General features: G+C 35.3%; 1 protein-coding gene across 1 annotated transcript in view; it reads right to left on the bottom strand.

The window, feature by feature from the left end:
• Window positions 1-19,673, bottom strand: part of LOC120628676 — a 135,121-nt gene that overhangs the window by 100,313 nt on the left and 15,135 nt on the right. Inside the window, exon 2 of the mRNA XM_039897230.1 lies at window positions 14,416-14,516. Coding sequence (XP_039753164.1) covers window positions 14,416-14,496 — 81 coding nt within the window. The 5' untranslated portion in view covers window positions 14,497-14,516. The remainder of the gene's footprint in view (window positions 1-14,415; window positions 14,517-19,673) is intronic.

Genomic DNA, 19,673 nt, shown 5'->3' with positions numbered 1-19,673 from the left:
AACCGACTGAAAGGCTAAATCGATAACCTGGTCCAGACGAATTTAAATTTTATTGTGTTATGTATTGTGATTAAGCTCGATTCTGCTAATAACCTAAGCCAATCATCGACGGCTATTTTAATTGTGAAACATCCGAACCGCCGACATAGTGTAAAAATCCAATTTTAAGTTATTGTTTTAAATATTTCTAGAAATAAATATATTTTTGAAATTGATGTATAGCAAATTTATCTGTAAATCAAATAAAAACTGTAAATTTTATTCAGTAGATCATTAGTTCTTGGTCTGTATTCCCGGTTCTGGCAAAAAAATGTAAGGCGCATGAGAAATATTAATGATCACTATAAATTAAGTTAGCAGCTCTCGTATGTAAATGTATAATTCAGTATTATACATTTACATACTAATAAGAAGACCTACGCAATTCAATACAATAGGTACATTATGTTCACACTATGCTCTGTTTTAAACATCACTAATATTTAGACGTTAGGTACGTCTTTATTAAACACTATATTTATTTGTATGACTAATATCTTCGTTTTTCTGTCAAGAAATTTTCAGTACCTGCCCGGATTTGTTTCAATTCACAACTGTCAGACAAATCCACACATGTAACTTAAACTTCTCTAAATATTTGCATATAAGACGTTAAATTCCTAAAAATTGTGCGTTGTGAAGTTCGGTGCGGTATTTGAAGATCTTTGTGGTGTGGCGTATAAAGAAGTTGCACTTTCGTTTTTTTTTCTCTTTTTTTTATTCTATTACAAGGTATAGGATGATAAGTTAAGATGCTGTCTAAGATGTTAGCGGGCTAACCTGTTAGGGTGTATGGTAATCATACCCCTTATAGGTTTCTACGCGACATCGCACCGGAACACTAAATCGCTTAGCTGTTTTAGGTGTTTTGGTAGGGTGGTCTACTAGTCACAGCCAAAGCCTCCCACCAGACAACCGTTTCTGCAGAAGCTTGGTGTTCATTGAATAGCATGGAACTTTGTACACTTGACAAATAATATTGGTAATTGAAGATTTACCAGAGATCGGAAATTAGACGATAAATGAGGATGGTAGTATGAAGAAAGACAATAACATAGATATGGAGGCTGGGAGGAAAAGCTAAATTTTAAAGCAGTATACATTATCTTTGATAAAAGGTGTATTAAATTTTGACTAGCATAAGACATTAGGTATAAATATAGCCAAAACAAGAAAGCCTTCAAAAGGTATTCTCGATTCTCGATTAGATTTAATACTTGTAAGATTTAGGTAAACTGTGTAGGTATTTGTTACCATCTGTTTATTTATTTTATGTAAAGTAATGTTAATATATGCTTATTTCTTATTCAGCTCGATTGTTTTGATGGCACTGTCAGCCCTGGCGTGCTTGGCCAGTTAGCCTTCACTTATTTATATTGTAATTTGTTTATCTATGATTCAGAATGTATGCATAATGTAGAAAGTGCATTTAAGTCAATACTTCAGAACCAATCGACAGTAAATTTATTTTTTAATAAGGTTACAGCTAGCCCGAGGACCAAGCAGATGGCCCACCTGATGGTAAGGGGAAAATCAACGCCTATAAACATAGCAACACTTCGCAGGGCATGCCCGGATCTAGTAAGTGCTGCCCTGTACCCATCAACCTCGGGCGTAGGTGTCTGTGTGTACATGTGCCTGCCCCACAGCCACAGGACAACCACGCCCTTCAGAGAGCATTGCAACAATGCTAGTTTGCGGCATAAATAAGCATTATGGTAGGTACTTCCCCGGCCGCCACAAAAACCTTTACTCCTATGATATTACGTCCAAAAAATTTGGTATAAAATCTGACAACATAACGCGTCTACTTACATGGATAATAAATTTATAATGGGCTTTTACATACGACTTTGTCCTCGTAGTTCGGTCACTAAAATGTTTTAGGCCCCCATTATATAGCATTAGGATTTCATGTTTCATTTTGTATTTATTAGCAGAACTAATAAATACAAAATGATACAAGAAAATCGAATTCTGACATGTAATGTATTACTTATCAAGTAGTTATGTTTTTGATAGATGCGCATGATCGGGCTCAACTCACATGTGTCTGAGTCAGTCAGTGAAAAGCGATCCCAACTTCAAGGCAACCTATATAGGCTGCAGAACCTATGCATTGAATGATTAGAAAAAAAATACAACCGGTGGCATATTTCCATCGCAGAAACCCCTTTTCCAAATAAGTTGTAATTTAATTTTAGAGTTGTCATCACGTTGTCGGGGTTTCTTTAATAAAACTGTAATTTAAAAATTATTATAGGAAGCCTCAGGACGTAGGTCCATGGTGTAGCTACATTATTTAATCGGTTCGGATTGGGTTGACGGTCGAACGTGACCGACAACCCGAACCGAACCGAAACAAGGTAGTTAGGGTTCAGTATTTGTAATAACAGATATAAAAAGACTGTTCGACTTTTGAAGATGCACTATTTATTTATTTATATTTAATATTTATACATTTATTCTGCATTTCTGTACTTTGTTATCAATAAAAATTTGTAGGTTATGTTAATAAAATAGTTAAATGTACTTTTGAGAATTTATACAAATTGATGATAGGTTATTTATCAGGACGCGCTTAACTCAGGTCAGGATAGGCTTAGTCCAATTTATAAATATTTGTTGCATAGCCCAATTCGTGAGTAAGCCCGACGTGCTAGTCGACACGGTGGATCCGTGTATATTTTGTTGTTTAGCGGAATAAATTTTTAATGGGAAACTTTTTAGTAAATTTATAATTAATCGCGGGGGAACACGCATTCTTTATATGTTACGCCTTGATTTGTTAAACTTGCTTAAAAGCAAAGTTGCATGTACCTTAGGACCTTCTTATTGAATATTTATCAAACGACGAATTTGTATGCAGAAATTAAATACACGCGAATTTTGATCCGACTCGGGTATTATGTTCAAAACTTAAATTATTTAATATTTGATTGACTGGCAGTTTTTATAAAGTTAAATCGGATCGATTACATTGCGGGCTCGTGTTACGTGTTATCCAAAAATATTTTGAAAAATAAATAATTGAGATGCATGTCAGTATTCAATTACGACCTTGGACATAACAAAGACATTGACTCGAATCAAACGCTTCTCAACTTTCATTTGCAATCAAAACGAAAAAGACCTTTTATATTAGCTTAAAATGAAGAGATTCCAAATATTCATCTCATTTGTCGCGTCTTGTATATCGCCCCAACGAATATAAGAAAGGTAAAGAGAATTGCAATTGAATTAAAACTGAAATGAAAAAAGAAAATGGTGCTGGAATGGCAGCCCCGAACTGGTAAGCGCAGCGTTGGTCGACCCCGAACGAGGTGGACAGACGACATTAAGCGCGTCGCAGGTAGCCGCTGGATCCAAGCAGCTCAGAACCGTGGAACTTGGAACTCCCTACAAAAGACCTATGTCAAGCAGTGGACGTCTATCGGTTGATGTGATGATGATGATGAAAGAGAATTGAGAATAAAGAAGATACTGAACAAATGAAGATACTCAAAGAAACAACAGCCAGAATGCAGCATTTCTGTCGCGAAGCAGTAGTGTGGTTGCCGGTGTTATTACAGGCTTACAAGCAGTGGCGTGCACAGGGTTTTTAACCAGGGTATGCATATAGAAGGAAAATGGCATAAAATTGAAAATCCTTCCCCTTTATGAGTAATACAAAATTTTTAGGGTATGCAGTGCTTTTGTGCATGTACGAAGTGCACGCCACTGCTTACAAGGCTTGACGTCTTGCCATATTGATAGACACAGGGTCGCACTTGGCAGGCCGTATACCTCTGTTTTATTTTTACCACTACCACTGTAAAGCTAAGGTTAATAGGTAATAAGGATTGACAGCCGGTTAGCGCAGTGGGCAGCGACCCTGCTTTCTGCGTCCAAGGCCGTGGGTTCGATTCCCACAACTGGAAATTGCTTGTGTGATGAACGTGAATGTTTTTCAGTGTTGGGTGTTTATTATTAGTTTAACTCTTTATTTGTACACCACTATGAAGTAAGGAAAAAAAACAATAGAAATCCAAAGACAGAAGTAGAATACAAAAGGCGGCCTTATCGCTTAGTACCGATCTCTGCCAGGCAACCTTTTGATTAGGACAAGATGAGCGAGAGCGGATATCTTTATATTTTAAGTATTTATGTGTATTATATTAATAAAAATATTCATCAGTCATCTTAGTACCCATAACACAAGCTACGCTTACTAGGGCAAGATCGTGTATTTCCGTAGTATATTTAATAATTAAAAAAAAAAGATGTAACCATAATTTCAAGGAATTTCATTTCTTTATTTAATTAGTGCCTACCAAAACAAGTTACATAATCATAAACAAGATGTTTTTTTTGCCACATGCTTAATAACATATAATGAAAATTATATGTTACACCTCCCTACCGCAATGTGGAGGTGGGAGGTCCCGGGCTAAATCCCCAGCAAAAGCAATTTAGGGATTTATAATTTCTGAAGTTTTTCAGATCTAGCCTGGTGGGAAGCTTCTGCCGTGCCTAGTTAACAACCAGTTTAAAAAGTTCATCACATCATAAAAGCGCTCATACCAGCTTTCGGGGGATTGAGTTCGAATCCCAGCACGCACCTCCAACTTTTCTGAATTATGTGCGTTTTAAGTAATTAAAATATCACTTGCTTCGACGGTGAAGGAAAACATCGTGAGGAAACCTGCATGCCTGAAAGTTCTTCATAATGTTCTCTAAGTTGTGTGGAGTCCGCCAATCCACACTGAGCGAGCGTAGTGGACAACGGCCTTAACCCCTTCTTATTGTGGGTAACCCGTGCTCTGTAGTGGGTCGGTAATGTGTGAGATGTGTTTGTGCTCATCATACTTGGTATTTTCAACAATGAATCTAGGTTGTCGGTGATCTAGGTACTTTTGGTTCAAGTTGTATAAGGCGATTAGTTTTAAAAGGGCCATTAAAGAAAAAGCTTTTCAAATTGCAGTTACGCGCTTAACAACTAAACACAATATAGAAATGCGGTAGTTAGCGTAGATTGTGGAATTTACATAAAATGGCGCTCCCACGGAGTAACAAGGTGAACGGGCTATTCTTAAAATATTGTTACGAGTTTGGTTGCAATGCCTCTACTTTTTTTAAGCCACGTGTATCGTACGCGGAACTTTTTTAATAGGCCTTTACAACTTTAATCGATAGTCGTGCTTATTCAAAAATCTCTCGTATAAACTACATTGACAGGTCTGAACATACTGCTATCCCTTTCAACAAAAAATATAGTGAAAAGAAAGCAATACTTTTAGACTTCATCATCACCATCACATCAACCAAATATCGGCCCACTACAGAGCACGGGTCTCCTCCCACAATAAGAAAAGGTTAAGGCCGTAGTCCACAACGCTGGCCCATTGCGGATTTGTGGACTTTTAGACTTAGTTTACTTCAATTTATAATTTATTAAATTATAATTTCGTTAGTTTAGGTTAGATTCTGTGTACAATAGAATTGGCCTCGTTATATTATATTTTTTACATAATTTTTGGTTGGCATTATCAGTTGCGGTGCATACTAAAGTTAAGAAATTTTTTAAGGAACTCGAGGCTCCACATAAAGGTTTCCTTACAATCGATCAAATAGTGATACTAATCATTATCGTAATCAGTATTGGACAGGTTTGTCTATTCAAGACTAAGCGGTTAATATATTGGTATGTTATTTTGATTCAGGTTAAGATATTGCTGTGATGAAGCGATTTCTACTTCAGCTTAGGATCTAGAACAATTATAAGTACCTATAGAAGTATTGGCTGATTATTTTTCTGCGTACTTTTAAGGTAGGTTTGTCGAGTTATATTTGTCGTATCGTGGAAGTGCAATGGAAACACTTTTTAACCGTAGGCTGTGAACATGGAGTTATTCTTAAATAGTCATTGTGCCGTAGCGATTTACCCTAATTACAGGGTAATTCAAAGTACATACGGAAGATTTTTGCCTTTATATAAATTTAAATGTCAAGCTAATCGACCCGCATTATATAAAATTAATATTATATTTATGTGGCCCAGGGCAGAATGGGGGATACCCCACACAGGTTTCCTAACTATGTTTTTCTTCACCGGAAGTGATATTTCAATTGCTTAAAACGCATATAACTTAGGAAAGTAAGAGGTCTGTGCTGGGATTTGAACTCGGCCTCCGAAAGTGATGTCGAAGTCCTACCCACTGGGCTATTACCGCTAGTCTATTATGTGACTCGTAAAAACTTAAGAAACAAAATAACAGCTGAATATTGAAAGAAATCTGTTATATAGATTTTATTTTTTTCAAATTATTAACAATGCTTAAAAATAAATTAAAAAAGACTATTAAAAATTTATAAAAAAAAAAAAACTTTCACCCTCCGCTTGCGGGGCTTTTGAATGCCCAAGCAACCGGTGGTCAGGGCTCCAGAGTGAGGAACCTCTTCACAATACGCGCCGTTTCAAGGACTACTGCCTTCTGTTTCCAACCCTTGATCCAACAACCAAGCGAAAGCTTCTTAAGATGTTGGTCGAAGCTTTTGATATAGATTGTTATTATCTTAGAATAATTCAGATTTTTTTCTGAATTTTTAGAATAATTCAGTAAATGTATTTCATGGAGGTTGGTGTGTATATGCCATGTTGTGATGGATGTAAATACATATATACCTACTAGTTTTATTCCACTTTGTAACTAGGCTATAGATTACCAATGGATTAGAATAACATTTTATCTTATTGTGATTGGTAACCCTGCCCGTGTAGGTAGTTGACTGGTTGTTATTGTGAATGGAATTGCCTAATGGAGATACTTACGTGAGATCAATGCGAAGTAACACCTTAACGAATTGTATTCATAATGATTACATCAGAGACAATCAATTGATTTGTTTTTATTGATTTTATATTGCAATGTTGTTTAAGTAAGTTATAATTATTGTGACGCATATATATTATACAAGGCCTCTTGTATCAGAATATAAGAGGCCCTGTATAACGCGCTAGGAGGTGCCTAGGTACAATTTGTACTTCCACGAGTAATAAATCTTAATATATATAAATCTCCTTTCACGATGTTTGTCCGCGATGGACTCCTAAACTACTGAACCGATTTTAAATTAAATTGGCACACCGTAAGCAGTCTGGTCCAACTTAAGAGATAGGATAGCTTAGATCTTTAAGTAAAGTCACAATTTTATTTTATTGCAAATTATTTGTCTATAATTAATTGACAGTCACATGTTATATGTATATACAACTATACTCATTTAAGGCTTAGCGATACTGAATACTTTAAAAACAAAATCAAACGCAGACGAAGTCGCGGGCAACAGCTAGTATTTTATAAAATTTAACTAAACAGAATCAATGCAAAAACTATTAGCACTCAAATACAGCTTTTGGGATGGTATTATAACTAATATATATAACTTTTCAAATCCATGTAGATTCCCAATCCCATGAAGCCGAATCTCGCCCGATCATGCCAGTTACCAACATCTCGACGTCAAACAAATCGCAACGTCAATAACTCTCGCCATATAGCATAGTGCCGTTGATAATTTGTAAATTACAGAAGTACCAATGTCAACGCGTCTGTTTCAATAGACGCTCTGTAGAACCCATACTGAGTGACCACACCTACTCCTGAAGCTTATTGACCCGAAGATAATCTTGTCTAAATTAGGTGTAATGACTTGTTGCGCCAATGACTAATTTTACTAAACTGCCTATATACTGGACATGTTTCTATGAATAAATGTACATACATAGGTATGTGTACTAACTATAATCATTAAAAAGTATAGTACTTAATGATTTTGAAATTTAAACTCTTAAGACCGTTTAGACCGCACGGAAGTTCACCTAAATACTCATATCGCCTTGTACGAATCTTAACCAAACATATAAGAATTCATTTGCATTACCAAAGAACTTGAGCTAAAACATTTTCCAGTTGTGACGTTCTTTATTTATGAAACAAAAGGCAAATAAACAGCTGTCAAAATATGACGCTCCTATTTGGCTAACTTATGTTTTCATAAGTGTTTTGCTGCAAAAAACATTTACCGAACGAACGATTAAGTAGGTAGTAATTGTATTGCAGTTTCCGAACCTTTTTAAGTAATACTAATCCATACAGTTTAAATTCTAATGTAAAATTTGGAATAATTATATATTTCTAATCGGCATGCAACGATTAAAATTTTGATGCGCATTTTAATTCATCAATGATTTGTCCGTCCGTGTATTATTTAAAACAAACAGGATGCAGAGCATAAAAATAACAAAGTTAGATAGATCTTAGGTGTAAAAAAAAGAATTTCAATTTCTTTCTTGAATTGTATTTCTTAACCAGCTAACCTGGTTACTGCAATGGTGTATATATAATACGGAACCCTGTCCTATGAGTGTTTTCAAACGCATTAAACTATTTATTGTTTTTAGAAGAGTTTATCTGATTAATGAAGGCTTAACACTCATTTATAATGGTGTCCAATCCGTTTCAACAAAACGTAGTAGGTATCATTAATATTATGCGGTTGACTAATTTCGTGATAAGGATTTGCAACGTAGACTTATCGTGAGAATACTGTAGCGTAAAACCAGAACAGGTACTTAATATAGAACATAGAATAGACAAGGCCCTATACATAATATAGGTCCTCGATTTAATTCAAAGGCGCAAAAACACTTGTTTCTCAACTTATATACAACCAATAACCGTTAAAAAAAAAATCGCACGTAGTCGTTAAGCTAATCGATTTCATCGGCATACGAAAACTAACAAACTTCGGCACTTTTAATTTCGACACTAACACTAATACCAGTCTTAAATGTTTACACTAGCACGTATGTCACACAAATTTCGCACCCAAACTCAAATTGAGTTTGATGGAAACTGTTTAATTTTTATAATAAACCGCGAGGCCGGGCGTCAGAAGCTGAGAACTGCACCAAACTACTAGCTATTGTATGCAGTTGGATTGTAGTACACGTCCGCTTGCCTTGTTATGGACATTTTCCATTCACACAATGGGGCAATCCGTTCGCTTACTTTGATCCGCGGAAAGGCTGCCTCGGGAGTTGTGAAAAATTTGACCATTGTAGCAAATGCTTACTACGAGATTTTCATTATGACAGTTTGTATTGTTATTCGCCAGAATTCTCTCATCACGTGAACGCATTAATTGATAAAATTCCATTGATGACCTTCAGGGCTGTAGTTCCGTACTCTTTTTTTAAACCTTTATTATTATATCTAAAAAAGAAACACGCCTGATAGTTAACGATGATACGGCCTAAGGAGCGCGCATCCTAGAAGATGCATACTGACACTTTATTCGAAGTAATCCACTTAATAATAGTGGAAACAATTCATGTGCAATAGGCATGATGACAGTAACAAAGAATCGCTAAAATATTGTTTTTATTCAATGATATAAGTTAAACGTATTTTTATTTCTATTCTAAGTGAGGTTGGTATTTTTTTTAAACCAAAAAATCAATACCAAAATCACTTATCTTTAGCTATGGAACAATGACTTACTTAAGCTCTAATTTGCCTATGAAGAACGAGGGCGGCCGTGACACCCGTAGTACGTTAACGCGGGTAATATTTCTTAAAATATAATTTGTAATTTATAGGAAAAAAACCTGTTATTTCTGCAAACAAGATTTTTTTAGAAGTAAAGTAGAGTACTTTCTAACATTATAGAGCAGTTTTTTTAAAATACCACGCTATCAATTTATAAATAACTAAATTTATAAACTGGATATCGTAGTGTACTATAAACCAATTAACTATATAACAAGTAACTGTTAACCGATCTTATCCAACATCTTTAGATAAAACAATTTTGATGGTCTTCTCTGAGTAGTTTTCTATTAATAAAATTATTGGTCAGTGGTCTGTAGATATAATGAAGAAACGTAGACACGTTACATAGCTTGATAAGCATGGCTCTGATCTGAATCGCTAAGAAGGGATTAAACTCATCGCACCGGGTAATAGCTAAGAACCCTTTGTTTTTCTGGTGGAGTGGTAATCATAAGTAACGTAAATTCTTAATTTTGTCAAGATCGCTTCAACGGCTGAACGATGACCTTCTAACAAAAAACAAAAGCACAACCAAGCACAATATTTAACATGTTTATTAGTCAATATGTATGGATATGATACAACATATACTCACTTAGTTTATACTCACATATAAACACTGCAAACAAATATAACAGGTGATCTTGTCACAATGTATTAGTAAAAGAGTGTCATAACTTTGTATTCAGTGGTGCCTATTACAAAGTTTTGCAGAAAAACGGACGTAAAAGTTGTTTACACATTAATACGAGCGGCTATTATTTCTTGTTGCGCAACTTTTAATAAAAATCCCACGACTATTGCTAATAACGGAAATCTTTCGTAAAGCCTGAAATTTGTTGCGGATCGTCTGTGTTCGCGTGCTAAATATATGCAATTATAAATTGGTTATCTGACATGTTTAACTATTTCTTAACTTTGTTTTTCATACAACAGAATACTTTTCTTTTGTAATGTACCTGCATATTTACCTATGGTTATTATAAAATCATACGTGTAAGTGCGTAGTTACACAAGTAATTTAATTTTATCACACTTTTACATTAACCTTATCTGGTATATTGTTAAGAATCCAAAATAGAAGCCTTTATTTTGCGTTACTTAGCGGAATTCCATGACATACTTCTTTAATCCGTAAAAACCAGGCAAATCTGCACGGTATATTTATATTTTCTTCAATCTTGCACTATTGCTAAGAGTTCTTAGCAATTGTACATTGTAAACTCTACATCTCCATAGGATTCTTCGATTTCCGAGAGTAAAGTAAAAGAAAATTTGGAAGATCTGTGTTGTGTGGTTTATATAAATTGCACCATGCAGATAGGCCGGGTATTATGACAACTAACTGTTGCCCTACATCCGCGTTTCTCTATGTTTTGAGGCATCCTGAAGGAAAAGTTTATCTTCCCGGGTTAAAGTTATGCAATATCTATCTCCAAGGTTCAAGCTATATGCAAACAATTTAACTATGCGGAAAAGGTACCCCTGCGCTTTTCCGGGGTATAAAGTATTCTATGTCTCTTTCCAGGATGCAAGCAATCTCGGTGCTAAAATTGACGAAGATCTAAATAATTAATCTTAATGTTCATTGGATCGGAAATATAAGCGCACTAATTTTATAGTCGCTAAAAATAGCTTGGACTCTACGCTCGTGCCAAAAAAAAGGAATTTACGAACGAACTTAATGAATTTAGAATTTATAAATACCTATTTTCTTAAAACGCATATTACATTACACAAAGCCATCTCCGCGGTAGGTCTGTAACGCTCAATCAATCGCAATATTGGCTGCCATAAATGGATCGCAATAAACCGCACATTTTTGCGGAGCCATGCGATATTATACAACCCATCAGCATCGGTCTATTGCATCAATATGTAAATATTAATTGACTTTAAAAATAAACGCCGTATCCTCTTTGTTCGTTTGATCTATGGTAACCTTAACGAAATACTATCGTAGGTATTTCTTAACGAATAAGGCTGTATCATATCTCTTTCTCGAAAAAGAGACTCTGCTTTATTATTGGTAGCAGATACGGTATGTGACAGATAAAGCATTTGAGAGTGATAAAGGATGATGCAGTACGGTGAACCGTTCTCTTAATATGACGGGACCTATAATATAGATGAAAGGGAAAATGGAAACCAGGTGGGCAATATTTACAGTGCGTTTTAGAAACTATCAAAGTAAAAGCTGTATAGTGACTATTAGCGAACAACAAGCTATACCTACAAGAGATCTTTTAGCCTCTATAGAGCTGCTCTAATGTATTAAAATACTCTTGATGTTTCCCTTATTTAGAGTCCCCATTAATATCTGCACTATTGTTCCTTTCTATTCTACCAAGAGTACCGAGTTAGCTCTGTAAGGGATGATACACTCCAAGATGGCTGCGGGAAAACAAAATAAATACGGTATTTATATGAAACCCAAACCACTAGCGGTTTCTAAGCGGCATTGTATCAGAACGCTAAATCGCTCGGCAACTGGTTTTGTCGACCAGAGCAAAGGCAGTTCTGGTATTTTTAATTCGTATGTTGCCCGAGCCGAATCCGAACTCTCCCTCTCAGTTTATAGACCACAGTTATAAAACTGCGACCAAAGTATTAAATAATGATTTTAGTATTAGGTTAATAAGTTATGAATACTGTAACAGAAGGTTTTTCACCCGCGGAGGGTATCCCATTGATGTAAATTTTGTATCCATTTATTTTTAAACCCTAATATATGATTACTGTTATTTTTATTATTACAGTAGTACCCACGTTATACCCATTTACTCTACCTTTGGCAGTCACCCCTTGTCGGATGTCAGATTTTTAATTTAACGTGATATATTTTTGTTTGATAGAGTAATTTGAGTACATAAACTCTTATTATGCACATACTCGATTGGATTAATCTGCTCACATCGTATATATTTGGCACGAGATAATTTTATGGTTCAATGGTTCACTGTGCGACGCATCCTGTAGTTCTTAATCGACACTGACCATTGAGGTCGTATATTGGCAATATAACCTTCGAATACTATGGTGACATAATAAATGGTGTTACATACCTATGATTTTAATATATACTTTTTACTTTATAGTCAGAAACTCAATTTTTTGAACATCCTCCACTGTTAAGCATGTTTTAAAAATAGAACAAAAGTGTGCTTAATTAAATAAACAAAAAAATTATTAAAAATATATTTTCTAGTAAATATTTTAACTCTCATATTCTACACGTTCACCATAAAATGGTAAAATGGGAAAAAGTTTGAGAGCAAGCAACATTTAGCGGGTGTGAAATATGCGCGGGGTGTTCTCACTATTTTTGGACCCAATTAACTGCATACAATACTTCCGAACCTGCGGTAGAGTCATTACAAACAGACTTGACGTCCAATATCCAATATCCAAGACTTGACGTTTCAAAAGTGCTTGTAGTGCTACTTGAAATAAATTAATTTTCAATTTCACGGGCAACGCACTATCCGACGACTTTGGTCTTCTTTAGTAGAAAAATATAAAAGGTAGGTGGCTAGTGGGCTTCAGAATCATATATCTGGTTAATTTATAAAGAAAAACAAACAATAAAATTTAAAAACCTCATGATGAAAACTGACTTCCTAGTGGCCTATGACCTTATAAAACCTGTCCTAAGGTGATCTATAAATGATGCAAAAAAACCGCATTAAATTCGACCCAGTAGTATTTTTTTTTGAAAATGTTAAAAAAGTCACTCACACACACACACAGCCACGTTTTTTCCTTGGTCAGCATATATATTTAAATATGGATTAAGGATTCCTGTTTTTGGTTTCCGGGTGTGGCAAAAAAAAATCGGGTATTGGGTTTTTGTTTTAAAAAAAAAATCAGTCTGGGCTTGTTTGTAATGGAATTAAAAAAAATATGCTTTGGGACCCTCTCTCGCGAGAGGCTAGTCAGTGAGAGTTAAGGACACCTGTAACGCTCAATGCTTGTTTTTCTATCCGTCACACTCTAACTGAAGAACCAATCAAATTGATTTTAGGCACAAAGTATACTGTATACAAAATATACTACGGTAATACACACATCGCCATCATCGCCCCAAAGTAAGCGTAGCTTGTGTTATGGATACTAAGATGACTGATGAATATTTTTATGATACAAAAATACTCAGAATATACATATAAACACCCAGACACTGAAAAACATTCATGCTCATCACACAAACATTTTCCAGTTATGGGAATCGAACCCACGGCCTTGGACTCAGAAAGCAGTATCGCTGCAAACTGCGCCAATCGGCCGTCAAATACTTTTTTTTCCACAGTTTCCAAACGAACGGTTTGCACGGGAGTTCGAAAAATCCGTAATAAACGCGGACGTAAAACGTTGGCAACATGGCTAAAAAAAGTCGGACACTAACATATACTGTAAAAACTTTCGATATCAATATCGAAATATTTTCACAAAACTCTTATTTCTGGTGTATTTTTTGCAATGACCAATTACTTTGGTTGGTGTTTCCTATGAATGTATAACTTCATATTGGTTCACAAATGTTCTTCATATACTGACGGACATTTTATATTTTGACAATGTCCGCATTTCAACATGTGTGTGTGTGTAGCATAAAAACTGTATAAAAAAGAACTATCATGGCTATTTAGCTATGAAACGAATTAAAATTCGCGGAAGTGCTTCAAAAACCTATTATGTATAGGATTAAATTAATAAAGGTAAGCCTAAGATTGATTAACTTCAAGCAAAAAATAGAAAAGTGGTAAAAATTAATACGTACCGTAGCCAATGCCTCTTCATAAGAGATGGGACCCGTTGGGGTCAAGGACTTGGTGTCCTGGTAGATCGCTGTGCTGGGCATTTCAGCGCATCACTGGCTGCCTGCAAAAGATAAAAATAGATGAGTAATTTAGAACGAAAATTTGCAAGCCCACTGTGTATTTCAGAAATATGTCTGTTTTAAGCAATTAAATATCGCTCTTTTCAAGGTGAAGGAAAACCTCGTGAGGAAACCAGCTTTTCTTAGAGTTGGTCCAGTTCCATAATGGTCTCTAGGGAGTTTGAAGTCTTTCAATCCGCACAAGGCAAGCGTGATGTACTACGGCCTAAACAGTTATTAACTTATAATATCAAACACTACAGGCCACGAGTCTCAATGAGGAGGGGTTAGGGCCGTACTCCACCTCGCCAGCCTAGTGCGGATTGGGGGACTCCACACACCTTTGATGTAATGTGAAAGTGAAATCCGAAGTGCTACCCACTGGGACAACAGCGGTTCTACTCAGCTTATATTGGTTAATAATAATGTTAAATTAAAGTTTGGATAAATACTGTTTTTTGGGACGGCAGTTAAAAAGTTCGAAAAAATACCGTCTTTTTGTTACGTACAAGTACCTAAGTAAGTTTTGTGTTTACGTGTGTGCCCAGCTGTGGGACATTAGAAATCTCAAGAAAGGCTCCATAAAAAAAACATATCAAGTCATAAAATCCCACAAGACTTTTTATTTATTTATTAAAGGAACACTAACAGCTTGTTCACAATACATAGTAAGGGAAAATTCCAAATATTTTGTTTCTAATCAGTGTGACTAGCCACTTAAAGATGTGCTCAGCATTTAATACAAAATGACCGATATTAACACTACGAACTATAATAAAAATACAAAAAGTTTAACAAAAGTAATATTACAATAAGAAAAACTAAAAAAATAGAATAAATAAAAATAAAAATTATAATCCAAAAATCAGTAATCTAAAAGTGCAAGACTTATTCGTTTCAATATGATTTTTGAGATCATTGACCCCAAATTGCACTACCTATTCCGATTTGTAACAATTACTCAGAATGAAGTAAAAGACGATAACTCATGTGACAGAAAAGTTACTACGGGCCATACCCTGAGGACGCTCGAAAGCTGTAGTGAAATCGATTAACAATATTTTTTTTAAGATTTCGAGTGCAAGCATTGCAGTAAACAAACGACACGGTAGCAATATCACCTTCATAACGGAAAATATATGTCTGATGAACATGAATGTTTTTCAGTTTTTGGATGTTTATTATAATTATTTAGGTATATATATTATTCATAACAATATTCATCAGTTATCTTAGTACCCATAACTCAAGCTACGCTTACTTTGGGACCAGATGGCAGTATGTATTGTCGTGGTATACTTATTATTTATTTATTGTATAAAGATTAAATAGTTTTCGAGTTTCAGGATGTTTGCACCTGGCAACCACCATTCACCCTTGCCTCAAAAGAATTATCCGGGAATTATTCTAAAGAATAATACAAGTAACACTAGAAGTAACGAATTTTTTAAAAGAGTGACTTAAGTTGAACAAATACCAACTTAAACGGTGAAATGTAAACAGATTTCGCGTCGTGTGATGTACAAACCAGCGACCTTGTCCTGAGTCGTGGCATCGCCTCGCGTAACTACTGTGTAAATATGTAACGACATACCTACTCAAAGATTTGCGGCTAACGTGCTGTGACACAACACGGGCTTTACCTGTAATATTCTTACAACGATATAATAAATAATAAATATACAACGACAATACACTCATCGCCATCTAGCCCCAAAATAAGCGTAGTTTGTATTATGGCTACTAAGATGACTGATGAATATTTTATTGAAATATTTACGTAAATATTTATAACATACATATAAACACCCAGACACTGAAAAACACTCATGTTAATCACACAGACATTTTCAAATTGTCGGAATCGAACCCAAGGCCTTGTACTCAGAAAACAGGGTCGCTGCCCACTACTCCATATGCTGTCAAAAAATGGGTAATCGATATGGGTACGTAATTTTTTTTACATTCCACTGCAAGAATGCAATCTCGTTCGTACATTCCATGTACCTCGTTTCACAAGATTTTTTATTTTTCATAAAACTGAACGAAATTGCAAATCTACGGATCCTTGTAAGACGCTAATTCGCTTCAATATCCTTGCTGCAATAACTGCCTTAAATTGCAACATAGCTAATAGTTAGCGTCACATAAAAAGAGGGTTAAACATTGACTTGTTCGACAGATTATCTATACAACTTAACACATGCTTAGCTGACTTTAATAAATAGACGTTACTTATCATATATATCTAAACTAATGGTTTGTTCTTATGCATAACATCAGAACAAGGCACAAATAATTATTTATTTGTATTAATATTTCATACAATGATGTGTCACAGTGATATTTTTTTATAAATTCTTTTCACACCTACTCATACCGTTTTTGACTGTTGATGCGTCACAACATAATGATTAGAATATTAATTTACTATACGTCTATTTTGGTAGCTATAATAAAAGCTATTAAGTAGCTACGTGCGTAAGTTGAAGAAAAACAACGTATTCAGCGAACAACTACAGATATTCATCTTTGGTTGTTTGTCACCTTTGCCATTTTAAGTAAAAGTAAATTTATATCGAGCGTTCAGTCAAATCAAGTCAAACTCAATTCAGGGACATCCTTTTTGTATAACTTTCTCCACACCTTTAACATTACGAGAAGGTACCTATATTTCTTTCTGAATATAAAGATTCAATTATTTAAGAGGCAAAACAAATATCACAAACTAAATTGGAAGTGGTAATTTAGTAAGAAAAACAAAGGTGAGCAAGAGTTACGTATAATAGGGTGGAATCCTAGAGAAGGTAAAAGATGGCGGCGGCACTTTTTAATTTTATTTATAGCAATAATAATAATTGAACGACCGAGCCAGATATTAAGTAAAAAAACTTAATACCTGGCTTATGAACAGAATATCACGTATCAGGGTAAGCAAGGAACACGTCCTACAAGTGCCGCCCTGTGTCCATCCTAAGCGATGTTAACCCTCAGGAGACTTTAATTTACTCGCAACCACGGCCTTTAGACCGGGCCACACCAATCCTGCCTGGCGACAGATCGCATGGCGATAGAATTTCCCTGGACGAGCTCTGTCACAAAAAGCTATTGAACTACTATCAACCTCTTTTAGAATATAAACTTAAAGTTAGCCGGCTAGAATAAAGTTTATTTTCTTATCGCCTAAGTTTATATTAAACTTTTTTTATAATCATTAGATACAATCTCACGGACGGCCGACTGGCGCAGTGGGCAGCGAACCTGCTTTCTGAGTCGTGACTGTGGGTTCGATTCACACAACTGGAAAATGTTTGTGTGATGAACATGATTGTTTTTCAGTGTCTGGGTGATTATCTGTATATTATAAGTAATTCATAGAAATATTCAACAGCTATCTTAGTAATAACACAAGCTACGCTTACTTTGGGGCTAGATGGCGGTGTGTGTAATGTCGTAGTATATTTATTTATTTATTTAATCTCCAAATTGAAGTTCGGAGGTGAAAAGACGTACGATGTCCTCTTCTGTTAATGTGTATGACCTGTCCACTCTTATATCGTCGGACCATTTCTTTTTGTGTCTCCCAGGTAGGTCTTTTTGCGGTAATTTTTCCGTCCAAGATCAACTTCGGAAACTCGTACAGGCACCCTATAGTAACTGCCGAAATGCATGTAGGCTACCACAATAGAACTTAATGTCGTGTGAATGACGTCAGAAGCTGCAGCTGCAGCAGAAAGAGTCGCTTTGAACCTGTCAAGGTCACCTGCAATTCTTCGGCGAGTCCGATGAGGTCGGCTCTTTTTGTTTGTTTTTTTATGCAAATAATAAACGTTTATTGCTGTTTAATAATTCATTTATCACCGTATACCTACAGCCATTATGTTGCAAAATTCAAATATCATGCATTAAAAAATGTAGTGATGATTACTTGACAGAAAAACCCAATACCTGTCGATTAATTACTATACTATATTAATACCCGGATCGGGCGGGTCCGTGTATTAATACCAAGCATGGCTATAGGCATGTGCTACTTAGAATGTAAAATGGGGGTTAATTTCTCCTTTCCCCTGTTGCTGAACTTTGTAAGTGGATAAAATCCGAGGATAAATTTCTTGTCTTCTGCCTAGCAGTGCTAGTTAAACATAATAACCTAGAAAGAGAGATTCTTTATTTTAATTCACGTATTCATAAGACAAGACTGTCACAGAGGTATTTCATCATAACAGCTACAAGGAAAAGCTAACCTTTGACATCTGTGCTATGTCATCGCTTCCTCATTACTACAGGTATGATGCATGTACACTTCTCAGTAATAAAGCGGCTTAGGTTATCAGTAATAGCCAATAATTATTGTTTATGACTAAAGACAAATTACTGGTTTACCTAACATTTTATTCCATCTTAACTACTGTTCAGTTTGTATCCATGTAGGTATAGAAGAATTTTAAAGCTACATTGTTTAAATATGTATTTTGTTTGCGAAAACGAAAAATTCATTTGCTTCAAAGTACAAAAATGTTCGATTCTCTGTTTATTTTGTTGTGATTGACAGTACTTTTGATCCAACGAAAATTTTCCATTGTAATGAGGCAATGGTGATAACTAGAATTATTAAAATAATATTAAGATCGTTAGAAGAGGGCTAAATGGTACCGAAGAATACGTACGTACTGACGTACCGAAAATCCAATCGAATTTTATCCTGGAGAGGATTGGATGAAAATTCAGATTAGTTTAGATTTGAGGTTATGACAAAATATCGTCCAGGATGTGTGAACATTTTTATATTATCGGGTAATCATCGAACATTGAGTACATCAGGAAAGCTCCAGAATATGATCAAGTCCTGATAGATACAGTGTCGTGGGTTCCTGTTTAATAAAATCTGAATAACCAAATCAAATGAACAATTATGTATTGGTTTCCTGTCTCTCGTCAATTATAAGATTAGCTCAATCATTACTCTACTTTACCCAGCGAACGGACATAATATAAGCAACCGTCACCTGTTCCCATAAAAATTAAACGATTTCAAAAGTTTCTCAAACCAAAAACACTAAGACTTAGCCAATACTGCAAAACATAACAGGTGTTGCCATATAAGCAAGCGTTCGGAAGCGATGAGTCAACCCGGCCTCCGTACTTACTAGAAAGGA

Source organism: Pararge aegeria, chromosome 13, assembly GCF_905163445.1.
Source record: "Pararge aegeria chromosome 13, ilParAegt1.1, whole genome shotgun sequence".
Taxonomy (NCBI): domain Eukaryota; kingdom Metazoa; phylum Arthropoda; class Insecta; order Lepidoptera; family Nymphalidae; genus Pararge; species Pararge aegeria.
The sequence above is the reverse complement of the archived record's forward strand: the minus strand, read 5'-3'. Positions and strand labels throughout refer to the sequence as shown.